The sequence below is a fragment of the Tupaia chinensis genome, unplaced genomic scaffold (genome assembly GCF_000334495.1).
Source record: "Tupaia chinensis unplaced genomic scaffold, TupChi_1.0 Scaffold000228_1, whole genome shotgun sequence".
Classification (NCBI taxonomy): domain Eukaryota; kingdom Metazoa; phylum Chordata; class Mammalia; order Scandentia; family Tupaiidae; genus Tupaia; species Tupaia belangeri.
This window is the reverse complement of record NW_006159703.1, coordinates 1,943,476-1,968,666: the sequence shown is the minus strand read 5'-3', so window position 1 is coordinate 1,968,666 and position 25,191 is coordinate 1,943,476. Positions and strand designations below refer to the sequence as shown.

The 25,191-nt window shown below is 40.1% G+C and overlaps 1 protein-coding gene across 2 annotated transcripts in view; it reads left to right on the top strand.

Annotated features, from left to right (window-relative positions):
- LARS1 (leucyl-tRNA synthetase 1) overlaps positions 1-25,191 on the top strand; it is a 71,013-nt gene that overhangs the window by 11,567 nt on the left and 34,255 nt on the right. For both annotated transcript variants that reach the window (XM_027771666.1, XM_006148038.3), the window contains exons 5-18: positions 2,851-2,988; positions 4,828-4,989; positions 10,531-10,643; positions 11,461-11,524; positions 13,632-13,699; positions 13,799-14,024; positions 17,066-17,153; positions 17,235-17,311; positions 18,360-18,413; positions 19,230-19,370; positions 22,749-22,826; positions 24,722-24,807; positions 24,898-24,963; positions 25,061-25,143. In XM_027771666.1, the coding sequence (XP_027627467.1) occupies positions 2,851-2,988; positions 4,828-4,989; positions 10,531-10,643; positions 11,461-11,524; positions 13,632-13,699; positions 13,799-14,024; positions 17,066-17,153; positions 17,235-17,311; positions 18,360-18,413; positions 19,230-19,370; positions 22,749-22,826; positions 24,722-24,807; positions 24,898-24,963; positions 25,061-25,143 (1,444 nt within the window). The remainder of the gene's footprint in view (positions 1-2,850; positions 2,989-4,827; positions 4,990-10,530; positions 10,644-11,460; positions 11,525-13,631; positions 13,700-13,798; positions 14,025-17,065; positions 17,154-17,234; positions 17,312-18,359; positions 18,414-19,229; positions 19,371-22,748; positions 22,827-24,721; positions 24,808-24,897; positions 24,964-25,060; positions 25,144-25,191) is intronic.

Here is a 25,191-nt window from a genome sequence, read left to right as displayed (position 1 = left end):
AAAGTAAGAAATCACCCTAAGGAGGATGGCCATGCTGCAGCCCTTCGTTCTCCATTCTCCTCTTGATATTTTGGGCATACACGCACACGTACCTGGTGTGTTTTTCATGCCACTGGACCCAGGACTTGAGCCACAGAGTTGGCCATGTGGAATCTAGGTGCTTTAACCACCATGCCACCTAGCTGACTCTCACATTTCCCTTTAAAATTCTCAATTCTATACCTGTATTTCTTTTTAAAAATAATTATTTATTGAATTACGTTTGTTATTATTATTATTTAATTTGACCAGAGAGAGAAAGGGAAATCAAGAAAGAAAGCTGCCAGGTCTGGGACTTAAGCCACGGTGGGCCATGTGGGAATCTAGTACCTTTAACCACCATGCTACCTGCTGGTCCCCCTTTAAAATTCTCAATTCTATACCTGTATTTCTTTTTAAAAATAATTATTTATTGAATTACGTTTGTTATTATTATTATTTAATTTGACCAGAGAGAGAAAGGGAAATCAAGAAAGAAAGCTGCCAGGTCTGGGACTTAAGCCACGGTGGGCCATGTGGGAATCTAGTACCTTTAACCACCATGCTACCTGCTGGTCCTATATCTGTGTGTGTGTATATATATATATATATATTTTTTTTTTTTTTTAAATAATTATTTTATTTATTCATTCATTTATTTTTTTAATTTGACCAGAGAGAGACAGAGGTTGAGAGTGAAAGAAAGAGGAAGTGAGAAAGCAAGTCACCAGATTCAGGACTCAAAACCTGGTTGGCCTGTGGGAATGTCCAGTGCCTTAACCACCATGCCACCTGCTGGTCCCTATATCTGTATATTTTTAATAATTTTTTTTTTTGGCGGAGGCCGCAGCCGGGACCCCCTCTGTCGGGGAGGCGGGAGTGGGGTGTGGGCAGGGGTGCGGCCCCGTGCAGGGTCGGTGTGGGAGAAGAGCCAAGCTCCTAGAGCGCTCTTGGCATCCGTGGTCAAGGAGCCATGGGCAGCAGCCGGAGCGGAGCGGTGTGTGCCATGTGGGACCGTGGCTCAGGGTACGGGGGACCTGGCGGGTGCAAGTGCGACTGGCCGAGGTGGTGCGCTCGGGTCACGGCGCGAGGGACTATAGTGAGGGACAGCCGTGCTTGTGCAATTGGAAGAGCAAAGACCTGTGTGTCTCTGCGTTGAGAGAGACGACTGTATGAGAAGTCGGTGTCTCTCAAGACAGTGACGCAGGAACGCGGGGTGCAGGACTGATCGGGCCACACTCACAGTGAGACCCGGGTTCTTGTCCCACGCTCAGGGAGAGTTCGAGTGGCGGACACAGAGTAGGGAGAGCCAAGCGGGGAATTTATTAAAAGATAGGGAGGGAAAACGGAGCTCCCAAGAAGGCAGGGATCCTGGAAATGGGTTGCCCAGGAAGAACTGTGGCCAGGGGTTTGTATTTGGGTCGGGAAGGGCTTTGTCCTGATTTGTATTAGGTAGGACTTGTGCATGAATGTGTCTGAACGAACATCGTGTGTGTGCGAGAGGCCAGGAGAAAGACTAGTGTGGTCGTGTGACCAGCACAGGTGAGGAGGAAACCGAGTGAACCACGCGTGTCACTGGCAAGGCTTTACACATTCAGGCGCCGAGGTTGGGGAGCTGTGTGTGAGCGAGATGGCGACGAGGGGCAGTGAGCTGTGGTGTGCGTGAGAAAATAAGATGGGGCTGTGTGTGATGTGTGTGAATCAGCGTGCTTCTTGTACCATAACTTCTGTGAGACCGTGGTGCACGTGACTGTGATGCACCTGCCTTTGAGTGTCTGTGATTGTGTCCTCTCATCAGCAAGTATGTGAGATCTCATGTTAGTGTTTGTGTGTCACCCTGCATGCTGGCAGTTGTGGCCATGTGTGACTGTAGTATGTATGGGGAGGCAAAAAAAAAGTTATTTTTTTCTTTATCTTCAGAGGGGTGTGCACTCACCAGATACACAGAGTACCTTTAAGTGGGGGCATAGTCATGCCATAATTCCTTTTCCTCCTCTCCGTCCCTTTGGGGCATGCATGTTTCTCAATCAGCTGGGATTTTAACTGTGCACGGCCATGAGGGATCTGCCTCCATATACACAGTGCTTACCCACTTTATCTCCAGGTTGGCTCTGTGTTTTTCTTATATCTTTATCCTGTCTTCTTTGTTTTGGAGAGTGGACTTATTATAGTATAATTGGTATGAGTTGGGTGGAAGCTCCAGGTTCAGATGTAAATTCTGTACCTTGCCAGCTTTATAATCTTGGAGGAAAGTGCTTCATCTTTCAATGTCTGTATTCTAACTTAATATCTATCTTATCTGCCTAGTGGTCTTGTGATGATAACTAATTGCAATTTGACACTGATTTTTTTTTAAAGATTAATTTATTCATTCATTCATTTACTTTAATTTGACCAGACACACACACACACACACACACACAGAGAGAGAGAGAGAGAAAGAGAAAGAGAGAGAGGGAAAGTGAGAAAGCAAGCCACCAAGTTCAGGATTTGAACTGTGGTCAGCCATGTGGGCGTTGCCAGCACCTTTACCACCACGCCACCTGCTGGCCCCAGCACTAATCTTTAAATTGAGAAACTCTGTTATTAATGTTATTCCAAATGGCTGTACATTATGTCTTTAAGCTTCTAAGGCATAACATGTAGTATATGACATGGATGTTGGATAAATGCTGAGTAAATAAGGTAAAATACTAATTTCTAAATTGGTGAATTTTGTGGTACGTGATTTGTGTAATTTGAATCTTCTGAGTCGATATTAGAAACAACAAAAAACTCAAATCGTTTCTAAACTTGATTTCGAACCTTATTATGTCTAATGATATGTTGTAGGCTTGTGCTGATAAGTTGAAAAGAGAAATAGAGCTGTATGGTTGCCCCCCTGATTTTCCAGATGAAGAAGAGGAGGAGGAAGAAAACAGTGTTAAAACAGGAGATATGATAATTAAGGATAAAGCGAAAGGAAAAAAGGTTTGGTGGTTATTGATATTTATGTGTTTATTTTTTATTTTTACATTTGTCTGATTTGTATGTATATTCTCAATACTAGCATAGTGCCTGGCATATAACATGTACTTGGTAATTTGAAAAGACATTCCAAATTTAAAAAATTATCTTTTTGATTTTATAGTTGACCTTTTAGATTTTAGTTTCAGATAATTTTACATTTATGGAAGAATTGCAGGGTAATACAGAGTTCCCTTATACTCTTTACTAGGTTCCCTTGGTGTTATATCTGTTATGACATTGACAGTACCCTCAAAACTGGAGTTAACATTAATACAATCCTGTTACTAAGCTATAAACTTCATTAGGATTTTGCCAGTTTTTTCACTAATGTCTACTAATGGGATATTTTATTATTGGATTATTATTTATATTTTACCAATTTTTTTCACTAATAGGATATTTTATTATTGGTGTGTTAACCTGAATCCTTTGGTTTGGTTTCTGACAGGTTTTTCTGTTATAGAGATTGGGAGAGCTGCTTTGAAGCTATAGAAATAATATCCTGTTTTTTTATAAATATTTCTTCATTAATTTAGCATTCATCATTAGATCTTGTCCTTGTTTTTTTCTTTTGTTTTGTTTTCAATTTGCTAGCAGGCACACGTGTTTGCCAGAAAAAGAGAAAGTGAGAAAGCAATCCCCATCAGGGTTGGTCAGGCTACGATCCCTTTTTCTCCATTTCTCCCTCTGGGATTTTGGGCATGCATGCACACATTGCCTGCTGTTTTTCCCAGGCTGCTGGGATAGGACTTAAGCCAGGTAGTCAGCCATGTGGGATCTAGCCACCTTCACCACCATCCCACTGGCTAGTCTGTCTACTCAGTTGTTACTGTGGTATTCTAATGGGGATTTTTCGATTCCCTTCATTCCTTCTGTATTTGTTATCCAAAATTCTTCATAGCGAACAGTTGTTCCCCCTCTCCCCCACTTATTTAATTTATTTATTTATTTTGAGAGAGATGTTTGCTATAGGACGCATGCACTCTCTGGAGAGAAAGACAGAGAGACATCCTGCTGTGATTTTGGTCAAGCTCACATGCCTGGGCAAGGATTCTTTTTTCTTTTTTAAGAGAGATTTTTGCTATAGGGTATGTGCACTTCCCAGAGAGACAGAGAGAGACAGAAAGTGAGAAATCACCCACCAGTGTGGGTAGCCATGTCACAGTCCCTTCTCCATTCTCTTCTTGGGATTTTGGGCATACATGCACACAAACCCAGTGTGAGTTTTAAGTTGCCAGGTCTGGGACTTGAACTGTGGTCGACCGTGTAGGAGTCCAGTGATGTAACCATTACACCATCTGCTGGTCCTTGGGTGAGGATTCTAATAGTAGTTGGCCATGAAAATCTGGCTCCCTTAACCACTAGGGTATAGGGCTGGCCCCAATTTTTCTTTTCTTTTCTTTTTTTATGACAGAGAACAAATGAGGTGAGAGAGAGAGGGCTATTTCTGACAGTGTCTTGTCATGTCACTATCCTCTTGCCACTGCTCCTGGCCTGTTCAGGCTGGACTGGAAACTAAACCTGGGCTTCTTGTGCAGCCTCAGCAGCTACGCTCTGGTACCCTCTCATTTGCACTGCCATGGCTGGACCTGGACTTCCTTTTTATAGTTTCATAGTTTAACCCCATTCTCTACCTTCAGCTCCTAGCATGTGGTTGTATTTCTGATATTTCAACAGTGTTATTACAGAATTTAAAGAATTGTTAAATGAAATTATTCCCTTAAAAGAACTATGGTCTTGCCATATTAAGCAGTTGTTGGTTGTTCTTTGATGGAGTTTGTTTCTGTCCATTATTTTCAGAGTAAAGCTGCTGCCAAAACTGGGTCTTCCAAATACCAGTGGAGCATTATGAAATCCCTTGGTCTGTCTGATGAAGAGATTGTAAAATTTTCTGAAGCAGAATATTGGCTGGATTATTTCCCACCACTGGCTGTTCAGGATCTAAAGAGAATGGGTTTAAAGGTATGCCCATTACCTCCATAGTTAAAGAAAATACAAAGAAAGCATTTGTATTTGTGTGATCATATGCCATTTGGTTCAATTTTTTTTTTTAAGAATTATTTAACTTTATTTACTTATTCATTTATTTCATATTAATTTTATCAGAGAGGGATAGAGTGAGAGAGAGAGAGAGAGAAAGTGAGAAAGCAAGCAACTGGGTCCAGGTCTCGAAATGCAGTTGGCCAAGTGAGCATCCAGCATCTTTAACCACCATACTACCTGCCAGTCCTTGGATCAACAGTGCCTCCTACATGGGAACCAGCAGTTAGCGTAATGGCTATGTCGCTGGACTCCCACGTAGTCGACTGCGGTTCGCGTCCCGGACCCAGTGGCTTAAAACTCACGCCGGGCGCATGTGCGTGCGTGCCCAAGATCCCGAGAGGAGAATGGAGGAGAAGGGATTGCGGCGTGACCATCCTCCTTGGGGGGTGATTTTTCACTGTCTCTATGTCTCTCTCTGTCTGTCTGGCGAGCGCATGTGCCCTATAGCGAAAACCTCTCCAAAAAAAAAAAAAAACTTACTTATTTCTTTTTTCATTTTCCCTGAGAGGGACAGAGCAAGAAAGAGAAAGAAAAAGTGAGAAAGAAAGCCACCAGGTCTGGGACTTGAACCACTGTCGGCCATGTGGCTAGCACCCTTTACCACCATGTCACCTACGAGCCCCCCTTGGATCAACTTTGACATTGGTTTAGTACCCTTAATCTGAACATCTCAAACCTGAAATGCTCCCACATCTGACATTTTTGATAATTGACATGGTGCTATAAGTTGATAATCCCGTACCTTACCTCGTGATTGGTCGTAGTCACAGTGGTGTACTATGAAAATAATCATATAAGGTTATCTTCAAGTCATGCTTATATAATAATTGTATCTGAAACATAAATGAATTTTATATTCAGATTTGAATCCCTCACCCCCAAGATATATCTTTATCTGTATTGATTTATTTTTAATTTGGCCAGAGAGGGACAGAGAGAGAGAGAGAGAGAGAGAGAGAGAGAGAAAGAGAAAGCCGCCAGGTCCGGGACTTGAACCATGGTCAGCCACATGGGAGTGTCCAGTGCCCTAACCACCATGCCACCTGCTGGTCCCTTTTTTAACAAAAATAATTATTTTTGTTTCGATATTTTTTTAATAATTACTTTTTTATTTAATTTTATTTATTTATTCATTTATTCTTAATTTGAGCAGAGAAGGACATAGAGAGATAGAGAGAGAGAGGGAAACCAAGAAAGCAAGCCACCAGGCCCGGGACTCAAACTGTGGTCGACCATGTGGGAGTGTCCAGCACCTTAGCCACCATGCCACCTGCTGGTCCCTATCTGTATTGATAGTTTTGAAGTCTGAAATATCTTAACGTTTGAAGTATTCTACAATCTGAAAATATCTGAAATCCAGAACACTTCTGTTCCTAAGCAGTTCAGGAAAAGGATACTCAACTTGTATTTAGAATAATGCATTTCACCTGTATGTGTTACTGATATTGTTACATTAAAACCTAATGGGGTACCCACCCTTGACTGTGCAGGCAGTAGGTACTGAACTACAGTGTAGGAGGTCACATGGCTGACTGTGGGTTCGGATACCTCAGCTGAGACATATCAGGTGTATGTATGCATGCCAAAGATCCTGATGAGCTGGAGGGCTTTTTTTTTTTATGGTGCCTGTCTCTTTCTCTCTCTGACTTGCTTTTGGACATGCATTGGTACTCTTATTGCGAATAAAGTAAGCTTAAAAACAATTTATAAGAAACAAAGCAAAACAAAACAAAAAAAACTAGTGGAACTTACTGTAGGCAATGAAGTACTTTAATATTTATTGTGTTAGAATGTATATTGAGGGGCCAGCCGGTGGCATGGTAGTTAAGGCGCTGGCCTCCCATGTGGCTGACCTCTGTTTGAGTTGAGTCCTGGACCTGGTGGCTTGCTTTTTCACTTTCTGTCTCTTTCTCTCGCACACGCATGTGTCCTGTAGCTTTTTTTTTTTTGAGAGGTGTTTGCTATAGGGCATGTGTACTCGCCAGAAAGACAGAGACAGACAGATAGAAAGTAAGAAATCACCCCCTGGGGGGATGGCCACGCCACAATCCCTTCTCTTCCATTCTCCTCTCAGGATCTTGGGCACACATGCACACGTGCCCGGTGTGAGTTTAAGCCACTAGGTCTGGGACTTGAACCGTAGTCAAGTACATGGGAGTCCACCAATATAGCTATTATGCCAACTGCTGGTCCCCATGGTTCTTTCTTTCTTTCTTTATTTTTTTAAGAATTACTTTATTGGTTAACCAGCAGGTTTCATGATGGTATGGTTAAGGTGCTGGACACTCCCACATGGCTGACCATGGTTTGAGTCCCAGACCTGGTGGCTTGCTTTCTCACTTCCCCCCCACCCTCCAGTCAAATGAATCAATAAATAAAATAATTAAAAAAAGAAAAAAGAAACACTGCTTGCAAGCAGCTTGAAAAAAAAAAGAATTACTTTATTGAGCTCTTTGCAGAAGAAGTGGACACAGGTGGCGTGGAGCTCCAGTAGCCTGCTCTGCTTCTGACTCACCGCTGTTCGCTCTTGCCAAGGAACAGGTCAGTCAGGAAGCTGCGGTACAGCCATGGCTTTTAAAGATACTGGAAAAACATCCGTGGAGCCAGAGGTGGCCATTCACCGAATTAGAATTACTTTAATCAGCCACAACTAAAGTCCCTGGAGAAAGTGTGTGCTGACTTAATCAGAGGTGCAAAGGAAAAGAATCTCAAGGTGAAAGGACCAGTTCTGATGCCTACCAAGACTTTGAGAGTCACTACAAGAAAACACCTTGTGGTAAAGGTTCTAAGACTTGGGATCATTTCCAGATGAGAATACACAAGCGACTCATTGATTTGCACAGTCCTGAGATTGTTAAACAGATTACTTCCATCAGTATTGAACCAGGAGTTGAGGTTGAAGTCACCATTGCAGATGCCTAAGTCAACTATTTTAATAAACTGATTATTATCTGTTAAAAAAAAGAATTACTTTATTAAACTTTATTTATTTATTCATTCATTCATTTAATTGGATCAGAGAGGGACAGAGTGAGAGAGTGGGAGGAAAAGTGAGAAAGCAAGTCACCAAGTCTAGGACTCAAACTGTGCTTGGCCATGTGGGAGTCTAGTGCCCTTAACCACCACACCACCTGCCAGCTCCAAAATTACATAATTCTTAAAAAAAAAGAAAAAGAATATATATTGATATATTAGCAGTTAGTCAAAAGGATTTCTGTTCAAAGAATATGAAGAGGTCAAAGTTTAACTTGAATATAAAGGTATTTAAGTACTCCTTTTTTTTTTTTTTTTTTTTTCCTGAGAGATTTTTACGATAGGGCACATTTGCTCACTGGAGAGACAGCAAGAGGCAGAGAATCAGAAAGTGAAAAAATCATCCCCTAGGGGGATGGCCATGCCGCAATCCTTTCTCTTTCAATTTTTTCTCAAGATCTTGGACACTTATTCACACTCAGCAGTGAGTTTTAAGCCACCAGGTCCCGGACTTGAACCACGGTTGACTACATGGGAGTCCAGGGACGTAACCATTATGCTAACTGCTGTTCCCTAAGTGTACCTTCTTAATTAATTATAATTCCCATGTTTGTTAACACATACATGTGTTTAAAAGCACATTAGTTAAATATAATACAATGTAATAATTGGGATACAATACATATTTAAGAAGTAGAACTTGAACATTTTTTTCTTTTAATAGTTGAGATAATTCTTAGTTGGAAAACAATGAGTAGAAGAATAAATAACTTATTCATAGGAATTCTTTTATGTATGTATATATGTAATAGAGTGAGTGCACTGGCCGGAGGGAGATGGAGAGAAGAGTGAGAAAGTACTCCGCAGTGGAACATGGTCATACTGTAATCCTTCTCCTCCATTTTTTAATCTTGTCAGGATTTGGGGGCATGCATAGAAACGTGCCTGGTGTGGTTTTCAAGCCTCTGGAGCTGGACTCAGACCACATGTTTGGCCACCTGGATTCTGGCTCACTCTCACTCAGACCATAAGGCCTGACCCCACAGGAAGTTTTTTTAAAAGGATTACCTATTCGAGTTTATTTATTTATTATCATTTCGCTAATTTGAACAGAGAGAGAGAGAGAGAGAGAGCGAGAGAGAGAGAGCAAAAGCAAGCAAGCCACCAGGTCTGGGACTCAAAACACAGTTGGCCAAGTGAAATTATAGCATCCCAACCACCATGCCACCTGCTGGCCCTGGGAATTCTTTTTCTTTTTTAGAGAAATTTTTTTGCTGTAGGGCACGTGTGCTCGCCAGAGAGACAGAGAAACAGAAAGTGAGAAATCACCCCTTGGGGTATTGCCATGCTGCAATCCCTTCTTCTCTATTATCCTCTTGGGACTTTAGGCATGCATGCACACACCTCTGGCATATTTTAAGCAGTCAGGACTCAAACTATGCTTGACTTTGTGGGAGTCCAGAGATGTAACCATTATGCCATCTGCCTAGTCACTGCCCTGGGAATTCATAATCATAAATTGTTGTGAATATGTATGTGTATGTATATATATATGTACATATATACATACACACACACATTTACACGTATTTTTAAAGATTTATTTATTTAATTCCATTTGTTACTATTTTAAAAATTTGATCAGAGACAGAGAGAGAAAGAAAAGAAAGTGGGAAAGCAAGCCACCAGGTCTGAGACTTGAACCACCATCGGCCATGTGGGAATCCAACACCTTTAAGCAACACACCACCTGCCAGCCCAATTATCGTATACTTCTAGAAATTACCTTTTGGGGGACTGACTAGCAGGTGGCATGGTGGTTAAGGCGCTGGACACTCCCACATGGCCTACCATGGTTTGAGTCCTGGACCTGGTGGCTTGCTTTCTCAGTTTCTTTCTCTCTTTCTCTCTCTCCATGTGTCTCTCTCTGGTCAAATTAAAATAAATGAATAAATAAAATAAAATAAATAATTCTAAAAAAAAAATTACAAAAAAATACCTTTTAGGGCAAACAGGTGAAGTGGTGGTTAAGGTATTGGACTTTTATATGGCCAACTGTGTTTCAAGTCCTGGACTTGGTGCCTTGCTTTCTTACTTTCTCTGTCTCTGTTGAGCAAGCATGCCCTGCAGCAAATTTAAAAAATAATAATAAGATTATGGGACCAACAGTTGGCGTAGTGCCTATGTTGCTGGACTCTCATGTAGTCGACTGCTATTTGAGTCCTGGACTCGGTGGCTTAAACTCATGCCGGGCACGTATGCGTGTGTGCCCAAAATCCTGAGAGGAGAATGGAGGAGAAGGGATTGTGGTGTGGCCATCCCTTTTGGGGGGTGATTTCTTGCTTTCTGTCTCTCTCTCTGTTTCTATTTCTGGTGAGTACACGTACCCTATAGCAAAAACCTCTCCAAAAAAAATTAAATAAATAAAATAAAAATAAAATGATTCTTTAAAAAAAATAAGATTGCCTTTTCTTCTTTCCTTTGTAGGTAGACTGGCGTCGTTCCTTCATTACTACCGATGTTAATCCTTACTATGACTCATTCGTCAGGTGGCAATATTTAACCCTAAGAGAAAGAAGCAAAGTTAAATTTGGGAAGCGGTAGGTTTGTTGCCTTTTGGTACGAATAATAAGTGCCCAATATCTGGCTTTTCCTCTTTATTTTTCTTCTTACACTTTGGCCTCTTAGATTCTTTGTTGTCTTTTTTCTCTTGCCAGCATTTTCAGTTTTCTGAGCTGTTTATAGTGTTTGTGACATTTATTACCAGGGGGAATGGGAGTATTGGCTTTTATGATCTTACTAAAGATTCTATTTGATATTCCTAGCCAAGTAAAACATAATTTTATTTGTGGTTCAAGTTTATTCTTTTTATTTTTTAATAAGTTCTTTTTTAAAGAATTATTTTTTATTTATTTATTTAATTTATTTATTTATTTTAATTTGACCAGAGAGAAAGAGAGCGAGAGAGAGAAAAAGAGAAAGCAAAAAAGCAGGCCACCAGGTCTGGGACTTGAACCATGGTCAGCCATGTGAGAGTCCAGAGCCCTCAACCACCATACCATCTGCTGGCCCCAAGTTTATTCTTTTTAAAATATTTAAAAATTCTTCCTTGATTATATCAGTTAAATAAGAGCTGTTTGTATTTCATAAGTGAATTTATATTTTATAATCTTTTGTTCTATATCACAAAGCTAACTCAGTGCATTCTTTTCAGTGGTATTACCTTTGATGAAGGTGGAAAGTTTACATTAAATAACTAAGTTGATAGTAGAATGTATAAATATTAAATTTAGACATTTGCTTAGTTTTAGTTATAAGACATAGTTATGAGATGTTAGAAATAACATCACTGGCAAATATATGAGTATAAAACTTGAATATTATAATAATACTTGTCACTTGTTGTTTGTTTTGTAGATATACCATTTATTCTCCAAAAGATGGACAGCCTTGCATGGATCATGACAGACAAACTGGAGAGGTGATTATCGATGACATAGAATAGCTATTATAATAATCCTTAATTTGGCCACAGAGTTTAAGAAATACATCAGAAACCTAAGAATAGCTTTATTGCAGTGCTGAGATATATAATCATAATACTTTGGTGGGTGTGAAGAGGGAAGCAGAATATTATTATAGATAGCCTGTATCTTTTGTTTGACCTTACTACTCTAAAAATGGTCTGATGACATACAGAAAAGTATGTATATTTTTTAAAGAATTATTTTACTTAAGTTTATTATTTAATTTGTTAACCAGAGAGAGACAGAGACAAAAAGTGAGATTGCAAGTGCCACGTCCTGGACCTGAACCACAGTCAGCCGTGTGGGAGTCCAGTGCCATCAACCACCTTGTCACCTGCTGGCCCTGAAAAGTATATTGTTGATCCTTACCCCAAAACTGCTGAATCAGGAGCTGTGGAGTTGGGACCCAGAAATCTGTCACTTTTCACGCTCTCAGTGTGATTTATATGCATGATAATGTTTAAGAATCACCATCAGGAGAATACACAGTTCTGAAAAGAATGTGGGGAGAGACTAGCAGGTGGTGTAATGGTTACATAGCTGGATTGCCACATAGTTGACTGCATTTGAGTTCCTAACCCAGGGACTTAAAACTCATGGCAGGCGTGTGTGTGTGGGTGCCCAAAATCCTGCGGGGAGAAGGGATTGCTGCATGGCCATCTTCCTTGGGGGGGAATTTCTCGTTTTTTCTCTCTGTTTCTCTGGCAAGCGCACGTGCCCTGTAGCAAAAATGTCTTTTAACCAAAAAAAAGTGTGTGGAGAAAGGTAGTGAGATACATGACTAACTTTTGGTGTATACAGATTCCATTTATGCTTGCTTTCATCATGTGCCTGCTTGTATATTCCCAGAGTACTTTTAGCCTTGCATGATACCGGTTCAGTTTACATTCTTGTAGGAGACACTAATAACATTATCCTTGTAATATTTGAGTAAAGCAAGGGTCGTTGATTTGTGACTAGTCTTGGCACAGGAAATCAGTGACAGTGCCAGTATCTGAACTTAGGAGCTTCTCTGTGTGCATCATTCTTTCTATCATCTTTGAACATATTTCAAGTCTAGTGATACTTTTCAAAATTGGCCTTCATGGGTCAGCAGGTGGTGTGGTGGGTAAGTGCTGGATTCCCACATGACTGACTAATTCGAGTCTAGACTTGGAGGCTTACTTTCACACTTTCCTTCTCTGTCTCTGGTGAAATTAAAATACATACCTACATAAATAATTGTAAAAAGCAATTGGCCTTTAGTAGTGCTGATTTACGTACATGATGAAGTAAATGATCAAAATTTTGAAACAGTTGAGAGATTTTAGAAGGCTCAGATTTTTTTTTTCCTTAGTGATTTTTTGCTATAGAGTGCATGTGCTTGCCAGAGACATTGAGAGACAGAAAGTGAGAAATCATCCCCCAAGGTGTGATGACCATGCTGCAGTTTCTTCTCCATTTGGACAAGGATGCACATGCACTTGGCGTGAGTTTCAAACTGCCGAGTCTTGGACTGGAACCGTGATTGACCATGTGGGAATACAGCACTTTAACCACTGTGCTGCCTGCTGTCTCCAGCCCAGTTTTTTTTTTTTTTTTTTTTTTTTTTTAAATTTGTGTAGGTGTGTGTGCTTGCTGGAACGGGAGAGAGAGGGGAGTATGAGAAAGTACCCCCTGGGGGATGCTCATGACACACTCTTCTCCTTCATTCTCCTTTCAGGATTTTGGGCATATACACACGTGCCTGGTATGTTTTTCAAGCTACCAGGTCTGAGACTTGAACTGTGTAATTGGCCATGTAGGGCCCAGCAGCCTTAACCACTATGCCACTGGCTGGCCCCAGATTAATAGATTTAATTCAAATATTTCTTTTTCTTTTATTCATTCATTCATTTTTAAATTTGAGTGGAGAGAGAGAGACACAGAGAGAGAGAGAGAGGTAAACTGAGAAAGCAAGCCACCAGGTCCAGGACTCGAACTGTGGTCAGCTATGTGGGAGTGTCCAGCACCTTAACCACCACGTCATGGTCCCATAATCCAATATTTCTTTGCTTAGTTTTTTATTCTGTTTTATTTTAGGGTGTTGGACCTCAGGAATTTACTTTAATCAAATTGAAAGTGCTTGAACCATACCCATCCAAATTAAGGTATGTTTATCAAAGAGTTATTACATTATTTTGAACTATCAAGTAGTTGTGTTAGAACCTGTACCATTTTTCACATAAACATAAATTCTTTTCTCTTAGTGGTCTGAAAGGTAAAAATATCTTCTTGGTAGCTGCTACTCTAAGACCTGAGACCATGTTTGGACAGACAAACTGTTGGGTTCGTCCTGATATGAAGTACATTGGATTTGAGACACTGAATGGTGATATTTTCATCTGCACCCAAAGAGCAGCCAGGAATATGTCATACCAAGGCTTTACCAAAGACAATGGAGTTGTGCCTGTTGTTAAGGAATTAATGGGGGAGGTAAGTCTGGTCGCAGAATTTGTTTTGGTGTACAAATTTAGAGGCAAATGTCAACTTTCTGTCTTCATAGGCAGAAAAGTGCTTTAAGTTCTAAGTGTATTCTGGTGAATTTTCATATGTGTATGTAGTTAGGTAAGTACCACCAGATCAAGGCACAGGAAGTTTCAGTGCCTCAGAAGGCTTCCTCATCTTCATCAGTACTCACCTCGTCTTCTAAATAACCACTCTTCGACTTTACCAACGATTAGTTGCTGTTTTTATTTTGGGGGAGAGATTTTCGCTATAGGGTGCGTGCTCTCACCAGACAGACAGAGAGAGACATAGAGACAGAAAGAGAGAAATCACCCCCCCAGGGGGGATAGTCACGCCGCAATCCCTTCTCCTCCATTCTCCTCTCGGGATCTTGGGCATGCACACACACACGACCGGCGTGAGTTTTAAGCCACTGGGTCCGGGACACGAACCATGGTCGACTACGTGGGAGTCCAGCAACATAGCCATTACGCTAACTGCTGGTTAGTTGCTGTTTTTAAACTTTGCAAAATGATACTATATAATATGTACTCTGTGTATGGTTTCTTTAGCTCAGTATTATGTTTGTATGATTAATTTATGCCATGTGCAGGAATTATTCCTTTTTTTTTTTTTTTTTTTGGAGAGGTTTTTGCTATAGGGCGCGTGCGCTCGCCAGGCAGACAGAGAGAGATAGAGAGATAGAAAGCGAGAAATCACCCCCCAGGGGGGATGGCCACGCCGCAATCCCTTCTCCTCCATTCTCCTCTCGGGATCTTGGGCACGCACGCACACGCGCCCGGCGTGAGTTTAAGCCACCGGGTCCGGGACTCGAACCGCGGTCGACTACGTGGGAGTCCAGCGACATAGCCATTACGCTAACTGCTGGTCCCAGGAATTATTCCTTTTTTTAATTGGTATATGACTATGTAACTACAATGGCATTTTTGAATCTTATGTTTGAACTCAGTATCTGGTTGAAAAATACTGATAATCCTCCCCAGGACATTTTTTAATAGTATTGTCTGTATTCATGACAATTCTAAATTTGGAATTGGAGCTGCTTTTATTTTTTAATATTTTTTTAAAGACTTTTAATTTTATTTATTTATTTTTTAATTTGACCAGAGAGAGAGACACACACAGAGAGAGAGAAAAGCCAAGAAAGCAAGCTGCCAGGCCTGGAACTTGAACTGCGCTTTGAACTGTACTTGGCTCTGTGAGAGTCGAGCACCTTAACCACCATGCCACCTGCTGACCTTTTGCTTTTTGTTTTTAGTTTTTTTTTTTGAGAGATTTTTGCTATAGGGCATGTGTGCTTGCCAGAGAGGCAGAGAGACAGAAAGCAAGAAATCACCCCTTCTGCAGGGTGTATGGCCACACTGCAGTCCTTTCCCCAGTTTCCTCTTGGGATTCTGGGCATGCAGGCACATGTGCCTGATGTGAGTTTCAAGCTGCTAGGTCCAGGTCTCAAACTGTTCAGTTACGTGGGAGTCCAGCACCTTAACCACTATGCCACCTGCTGGCCTCACAGCTGCTTTTATTCTGAAAACAAAGATTGTGTTGACATTAAGTTGAATCTGGACAATTACACAACTCTTATTCTTGTAGTTTATCTACTAAATTATCATTATTTCTGAGTGTATTTTATTATATTTGATTGGATGCTCATCTTTGGTATCTCTTTTTTTTTTTGGAGAGGTTTTTGCCATAGGGTGCGTGCACTCGCCAGACAGAAAGAGAGACAGAGAGACAGAAAGCGAGAAATCATCCCCCAGAGGGGATGGTCACTCCGCAATCCCTTCTCCATTCTCCTCTTGGGATCTTGGGCACGCACGCATACGTGCCCGGCATGAGTTTTAAGCCACCGGGTCCGGGACACAAAATGCGGTTGACTACGTGGGAGTCTAGCGACATAGCCATTACGCTAACTGCTGGTTCCCTTTGGTATCTCTTTTAAAAATTTTTCTTGTGTCTGTGATGGTACTTAAAAATGTTTATGGGAAAATGGAATTAAAGTATGAATGGTATAGTCAATAGCAAACTGACCTGCAGTGCTAGAAGGCACTCTGCTGACTGTAGATTTGGATCTCTCTCCCTACTAGGCTGTAGGGCAAGACCCTAAACTTCTCTCTTAGTATTCCATTTGTTGAATCCAGTAAATTTTGATATGTTTTGTTTTCATTTCCAGTTGTTTCAAGAAATTTTTATGTTTCATAATTTCTTTATTGATCTGATACTTTTTTAGGAACATGCTGTTTTCATGTATTTATACTATTTTCAAAACTCATCTTAATGATTTCTAGTTTTATTTCATTGTGGTCAGAGAAGCTATGTGATATGATACTAAATTTTAAAAAAATAGTTATTTAATTTTATTAACTATTATTATTCCTTTCTCCAACTTGCTATGGGTCACAGGTACTTACCAAAGAGAGACACAGAGAGAAGGAAAGGAGAAAGCAAACTGCCAGGTCTAGGACTTGATCTGTCGCTCACTATGTAGGAGTCCAGTTCCTTAACTACCACACCACCTGCTGGTCTCAATATGATATTAATTAAAAAAAAAAGTTGACATTTGCCTGTATTGGAGAATGTTCCTTCCATGTGCTGATGAGAATGTGCATTCTGAGTTGTCTAATGGAACAGTCTTAAGTCCATTTGGTCTGTAGTGCAGATTAAATATGATTTTTTTTTTTTAAATTTTGTCATAGGGTGTTTGCAACTCCCTATACAGAGACAGAGAGAGAGGGAATGTGAGAAATCACTCTCCCTTCCCCCACTCAGGGAGGATGGCCAGGCTACAGTCCCTTCTCCTCTGCTCTCTGGAGATTTGGGGCACACGAGCACATGTATTTGGTATGTTTCTTGACCTGCTGGGTCCAGAACTCAAACCATGTAGTCAGCCACATGGAATCCAACCATCTTAACCACCATGCCACCAACTGGCCCCAAATTTGATGTTTCTTTAGATTTAATGGTTACAAATTAATGTCTTCATTTTTTATATTCATTTTTTTCTTATGCAGGAAATTCTGGGTGCATCACTTTCTGCACCTTTAACGTCCTATAAGGTGATCTATGTTCTCCCAATGCTGACCATTAAAGAAGATAAAGGTAACTAGTATGTTTATTTTAGAAATACTTTGTTAAACACATTGTAGCTGGATTAGCTAACTCTATACTTTCTTTTGTCAGGCACTGGTGTGGTCACAAGTGTTCCTTCTGACTCCCCTGATGATATTGCTGCCTTCAGAGACTTGAAGAAAAAGCAAGTAAGTATCTGAGTTGCACATTTTTACTTCCTCTTCCCCACTTCATTGGCTAGGTACTGCTGAACTGCACTGTAGGACTGGGCTGAAAAGCTATGCATATACACTCTCAGCTGCTATCTCTAACCTGCTTCTTGGTGTTTATATACTTTCTGTGGTTTGAATTTTGGATATAATATTTCATTAAATTTTGAGAAAGTTTTCTGAGAGATATATATATATAAAATTTTATTTATTTATTTATTTATTTATTTATTTTTTTAGAGAAGGTTTTGCTATAGGGCTCGCCAAAAAGACAGACCGAGAGACAGAAAGCGAGAAATCACCCCCCAGGGGGGATGGCCACGCCACAGTTCCTTCTCTTGGGATCTTGGGCACATATGCACACACACCCAGCATGAGTTTAAGCCACCGGGTCCGGGACGTGAACCGCAGTCGACTACATGGGAGTCCAGCGACATAGCCATTATGCCAACTGCTGGTCTCGGATTTTTATATTTTTGTTACATCTAGTATATACACTTCAGTGCAAGTGATATGTGCGTATTTGCAGTTTTACTTTTGACTGTATTTAATCATTTAAGTTGCTCAGTGAACTTAAGCGATTGAGTTTTTAAAAAAAATTTTATTATTATTATCCTTTTTTTTTTTTTTTTTGTCATAGAGTATGTGTGCTTGCTGGAGACAGAGAGAAAATGAGAAATCACACCTCAGGGGAGATGACCATGTCACAATCCCTTCCTCTCCATTCTCCTCTTGGGATTTTGGACACACAAGGACATGCACCTGCCGTGACCCTTAAGCTACTGGGTCCAGCGCTCAAACCATGATTATGGAAATCCAGTGCCTCAGTAACCACGCTACATACTGACCCCATTTACTGAGGTTTTAAAGGTCACAGATTTCTTCTTTAGATATTTGGTAACATTAAAAAAAAATGTGGTGAGGAAAACAAATAATAGTTTTTTTTTTTTTTTAATTTGAGGCTTCTCTTGATGATTATACCAGGCATTATAGATCATTAGTGTTAACTTGCAAAATCTTTTTGCAGGCGTTACGAGCCAAGTATGGAATTAGAGATGACATGATCTTGCCATTTGAGCCGGTGAGTTCATAGATGATTCAGAATATTCATATTTATTTCTTTAACAGAGAAAAAAAAAGGTAACACACTTTCCTTGTAGCAAAATTAAATAATTGGGAGAGTATGAAAATAAGAAAAGTTTGCTTAAGGATTTCTTCACTTTAATTTTTATCTTTTGTGTCAAATATGAGCAAGAGAAAAATGTAACAAGTTTTTTCTTATGACCTGGCACCTGCAGTTCTGGAACAAAGAACTTAGCACCACAAACTTAATAGTTGCTTGTTTTTTTTTTCTAGTATGGCCAATTTTTTAGCTTCTAAAGACAAAATTTTGCCATGTTATCCATGAAAGTTTATTTGTAACATAATAACTAACAAAATTCCATACAACTCTGTTTTGTTTCTTATATGTTTATGTTCATGTGCTGCCAAAGGAAGACAATTACTAGCAAATAACTTTCATGAAGAATACAGAAATCTTGATAGAAACCCAAAGAAAGCAGGATCACTCAGAATATTAGTCATTTACACTTTTTCGCTAGTTTCGGCGTTAATTAGTTAGTTGTATGCCAATGGAGGGCTGAGAGTTGGGGAAAGTCTGGTGGAGAAAAGACACGGTGGGGCCTTTGGTGCAGTGATTTTGGGTGGTTCCTGTGACGAGGAGTAGGACAAATTCACATCTGGAAGTTAGTAATAACTCTTTGATTATTTAATGTGTGCCACTGCTGTAGTAAGATAGAAAATCTGTCAGACATTAGCAGCAAAATGACCGTGTTCTATAGGGCTGTTTTCAAGTTCTGTCAATGTGAGCAAGCCCTGACATTGCTATTCTCTATAGGTGCCAGTCATCGAAATCCCAGGGCTAGGAAATCTTTCTGCTGTAACCCTTTGTGATGAACTGAAAATTCAGAGCCAGAATGACCGAGAAAAACTTGCAGAAGCAAAGGAGAAGTTATATCTAAAAGGATTTTATGATGGTGTAAGTATCAGTTTTGTAGCATTTTTATTTGGTTTATATCATACTTTGATTTTTTTAATTAAAAAAAATTATTTAATTTAATTTTTTATGTATTATAATTTTTTAATTTGCTATAGGGCACATATGATCATCTCGGAGAGAGACAGAGAGAGAGAGAGAGAGAGAGAGAAGAAAAGTGAGAAAGCAAGCCACCACGTCCATGACTTAAACTGTGGTTGGCCATGTGGGAGTCCAGCCCTTCAACCACCACACTACCTGCTGGCCCTACTCTAAATGAGCCCCATTCTTTCTTAATGATTTAGAAAAAATAAAGAAAAACTGTTCTAGAAATATGTATTTTTAAAAAAATAAACCTTTAATTTTTATTTTTTAAATTGCTAAACAGCGTGTATGCTTACTGGTGTGGGCAGGAGAGAGGAAGAAATAAAACATCTCTCAATAGGAAATGATTATACTGCAATCCTTATCCCTTGTTTCCCATTCTGTCAGGATTTTGCACATGCGTGCATACATCTGGCATCTTTTTCAAACTATGAAGACCAGGATTTTTTTTTTTTTTTGGAGAGGTATTCCCTATAGGGCGCGTGCACTCACCAGATAGAGAGAGACATAGAGACAGGAAGCGAGAAATCACCCCCCAGAGAGGATGGTCATGCCGCAATCCCTTCTCCTCCATTCTCCTCTCGGGATCTTGGGCACGCACACGCGCCTGGCGTGAGTTTTAAGCCACTGGGTCCGGGATGCGAACCGCGGTCGACTACGTGGGAGCCCAGTGACATAGCCATTACACTAACTGCTGGTTCCCAAGGCTAGGGTTTAAATCATGGTTGACCATGTAAAATCCTTTCACTGTTTTGGGGGGTTTGTTTTGTTTTTTGTTTTTAGAGTTTTTTTTGCTATAGGGTGCATGCGCTCGCCAGAAAGACAGAGAGAGAGATAGGGAGACAGAAAGAGAAAAATCACCCCCTGGGGGAATGGCCATGCCACAATCCCTTTTTCTCCATTCTCCTCTTGGGATCTTGGGCATGCACGCACACGTGCCCGGTGTGAATTAAAGCTACCAGATCTGGGACTCGAACCGTGATCTACTACATAGGAGTCCAGCAACATAGCCATTACACCAATTGCTGGTCCCTGGAATCTGACTCTTTATGCATATTGTTTAACAACTGCACTGAATGACAGGCCCTAGATAATTCATTAACTTGAGAGAAATTATTTTAGTTTACTTGTTAATGCTTACTAGATGCCAGGTAAACTCAACAAACATTCTGAACTATCTTTTAATTACATGCATGTTAATGTGGCTTACATTTCAATGGAAATGTGAAAATGCTGTCTGGAGAAAGTAAAATTCAAAGCAGGTTGTTAGCTTTTTAAAGTTAAAATGAAGATTTAAAAAAATTTTTTTTTTATTAGTTAATCTTTTCTCTTCATTCATTCATTTTAATTTGACCAGAGAAAGACACACAGAGAGAAAGCAAGCCACCAGATCCGGGACTAGAACCATGGTTGGCCATGTGGGAGTGTCTAGCGTCTTAACCACCTTGTCAACTGCTGGCACCTAAAATGAAGACTTTCAAGGACATAATGAGAATGTTTATGTTTCCCTCACTTGTTTTGATATCTAAGAATTGGTTATGTCTTTTTTGAAGTCTCACACACACAGTATATTTTAGGTTTTTGCCGTAATGTGTATGCATTCACTGGAGAGTCAGAGAGAGACAGTGAGAGGAAAAGTGAGAAATCACCCCTTGGGAGGATGGCCATATTACACATCCTTCTCCATTTTCCTCCTGCGATTTTGGGCATGCAGGCACATATGCCCAGCATGATTTTCAAGCTGCCAGGTCCAAGAGTTGAACTGCCATTAGCCATGTGGGAGTGCAGTGCCTTAACCGCCACTCCATGCAGACCTCAGGATTTGCCTTCTTTTTTTTTTTTTTTGAAGGAGATTTTTGCTATAGGGCAAAATTGAGAGGCAGAGAGAGACAGAAAGTGAGGAGAATCACTCCCTCCAGGGGGGATGGCCACACCACAGTCTTTTCTCAACTATCCTCTTGGTATTTTGGGCTTGCATGCACACACAACCAGTGTGAATTTTTTGAGAGAAATTTTCGCTATAGGGCGCGTGCGCTCGCCAGACAGAGAGAGACATAGAGTCAGAAAGCGAGAAATCACCCCCCAGGGGGGATAGTCACGCCGCAATCCCTTCTCCTCCATTCTCCTCTCAGGATCTTGGGCACGCACGCACACGCGCCCGGCGTGAGTTTTAAGCCACCGGGTCCGGCACGCGAACCGCAGTCGACTATGTGGGAGTCCAGTGACATAGCCATTACGCTAACTGCTGGTTCCCACCCCCCCAGTGTGAGTTTTAAGCTGCTGGTTCTGGGGCTCAAACTGCAGTTGACAGCTCCAGTGACAAAACCATTTTGCCATCCACTGGTCCCAGGATTTGTCTTAACCACCATACCATGTTGATCATTAACCGTAACTTTCTAATGACAGATCAAGTAGGTAAAGAAGTATTTTGGCATGTTAGAGGGTTGGTTAAGACCAATATGTTATCTTTACCATCTAAAATGGAAACTAAGGGAGACACAAGAGTCAGATGTATAAAAGTCATAGTAGCAGATTAATTACCTAAGAAAACTGGAAGGGTATCGTGGCTTAATTGGTGGCAAAAGTATAAGCTAATACTTGACCCTAGTGTTACATTTTGTGCTGAATTAAAGGTAGATTTGGAAAACAGTAATTTTTCCCTCCAAGAGCTAGATTTATTGCTAACGTGTATGGCTAAGTAAAAGACAAAACTCACCTGCAGCAGGCAGAATTGGAAATAGAAGCCTAAATAAGGATAAGCTGCATATGCTTAGTTCTTTCTTCAAAAATCATCAGGAAGTAAGTGAGTGAATGTAGAAGAATTCGCTCTGTGTGGAAATCTGAGAAACAGAACTGAGTGTTCCTTCCTAATCTCAGTTACACAAAAAAGAGACAATTCTTTTTAAAGAATTATTTTATTTTATTTTATTTATTTACTTACTTATTTTTTAATTTGACCAGAGAGGGACAGAGAGAGAGAGAGAGAGAAAGTGAGAAATCAAGCTGCCATATCCGGGACTCAAACCATGGTTGACCATGTGGGAGTCCAGCGCCTTTAACCACCACACCACCTGCTAGTAGACGAATATTTTATAAATATTATTCAAGCTATACCAGATGAGCTGTTATGATTATAAATATGATAAATTTTACATTAAAAATATTTTGGTAAGGTGGGCAGAAGTAAGTTTAGGGAAAATTTAGGGGATAAACTCAAAGCAAATTTTAATTCTTTTGTCTATGACTTTTTTCTCCCTTCTTTTTTCACCCTTTTAGGTGATGGTGGTGGATGAATATAAAGGACAGAAAGTTCAAGATGTAAAGAAGACTATTCAGAAAAAGATGATTGACACTGTATGTGCAAAGTCCATTTTAGGAGATGAGTTATTAGTTAATAGACTTTACAGTGTTATTAACAGTGAGTTCTATAGTCAAACCTGGAGCTATCTTAAAGTTATCATATGATTTTTTGGCCAAAAATAGACCTATGTAACAGTTTGTTTAACTTAAACATCCCACTTGTAACATTGATAAAGGTCATGTTTTTTTTTTTTTTTTTTTTTTTTACTTTTACTTTTTTCTTTTATTTGACCAGAGAGAGAGAAAGAGAGGGAAAGTGAGAAAGCAAGTCGCCAGGTCTGAGACTTGAACCATAGTCAGCCACGTGGGAATCCAGTGCCCCTAGCCACCACACCACCTGCCAGGCCCAGAAGGTCATGTTCTATCTAACACTGCAGTGTGCAAAGCACAGAGCACTTCAGTGGTACTTTGTGGCAATGGCCATTTAGTTACTGGTAGTTGCACCCTCTTTCTGTAGTGCTTTACTTTTCACTTTTGTCCTCTTCCACACCTCTATTCTGTTACAACTCTTCTTCTTCTTCTTTCTTTTTTAAGAATTGTTTTTAATTTAACTTTATTTTTAATTTGACTGGAGAGAGAGAAAGGGAAAGTGAGAAAGTAAGCCGCCAGGTCCAGGACCCGAGTCTTTGTCAGCAACATGGGAGTCCATCACCTTAGCCCCCATGCCACCCACCAGACCCCTGTTACAACTCTTGTATTTACCCTTTTTTTTTTTTTTATTTTAAATTTTGGACTGGTATATATATCCGTCATACAAAGAGAGAATGGTCTATTAGATTTATTAAAAGTTTCCATTTTTCTACATTTTTTTAAATAACTATTTTAGTTATTTTAGTACTGACCTCAATCTCCCCCCACTTTTTTTTGTTTGTTTTTAATTTTCCAGAGTGTTCACGGGAGATAAAAAGAGAGAGAGAAAGAAGAAGGGAGGGAGAGGGAGAGTAAGACAGCAACCCTGGGTCACACTGCAGTCCCTTTTCCTCATTTTTCCGTCCTTTGGGATATTGGGCACATACACAGAGTGTAGTATTTCAGTGTTGCACTACCATCTTGTTCCCTGTAGTGGGAATTTTTCATGGCACTACAAATATTTAGGAACAACATTTTTCATGTTTAATCTTTGTGTATCTGTTTTAGATAAAAAAGTACCATGTATTAATTTCCTACTTTTTAAAAGAATTATTTTATTTAACTTTATTTATTTTAATTTGACCAGAGAGGGACAGAGTGAGTGTGAAAGAGAGAGAGTGATGGAAAGTGAGAGAGCAAGCCCCCAGGTCTGGCACTCAAACTGTGGTTGGCCTTGTGGGAGTCCAGCACCCTTAACCATCCCACCACCTGCTGGCCCCCTAAATTCCAATTTTTTTTAAGTGTTAATATATTTATTTAATTTTATTTGTCATTATTATTTTAATTTGACCAGAGAGAGACAGAAATAGAGAAAGGGAAAGCGAGAAAGCAAGCCCTCAGGTCCAGGACTCGAACTGCAATTGGCCATGTGGAAATCTAGCACCTCTAACCCACCATGCCCTTTGCCGGCTCCCCAATTTCTTACTTTTAAAACTACTAAAACAAGGATAAACAGCCCCTATGAGCCTTACCTTTCAACTATGGAATTAGAAACTGGTAAACATCTTTCATTTTTCACTGGAAAGGAACAGTCTGTAGGAAGGCAAAGAGATCCCACTGAAGATGCATGCCTCCTCAAAAGCAAGTATTCAGAAGGAAAGGCAGATGCTATTGACCTTGGGGAGACAGGAGACAATGAAAACAAGAGGTTTAGTTTATGGGTGATGTAGCTTTTATCAAAAAAGTAATTGTTATTATCCTTGAGAAATGGAGATCACTTTGACATAATATCTTACATGTTTTTACTTGTCTTCATTTAGGGAGATGCACTTACATACATGGAACCGGAGAAACAAGTGATGTCCAGGTCTTCAGATGAATGTGTTGTGGCTCTGTGTGACCAGTGGTTAGTTTTTCTTATAGTCAGAAAATTCCGTCATTCACTTTGCTCATTTCTGACTTAAAAAAAAAAAAAAATCATTTTGTTCAATCACAGGTACTTGGATTATGGTGAAGAGAACTGGAAAAAACAGACTTCCTTGTGCTTGAAGAACCTGGAAACGTATGATGGGAGAAAGTGATAAGGGAGGGGAAGAGACTTGAGAAGCACGGAAGACAGGAAAGGTGAAGACAGTCTATCTTTTTTGCTCTTTTTCTAGATTCTGTGAGGAAACCAGGAGGAATTTTGAAGCTGCGTTAGATTGGCTACAAGAACATGCTTGTTCAAGAACTTACGGGCTAGGTAAGCAAACTTGAAATTTTTCTATTTGGGTGACTTAGCCAGTTACAC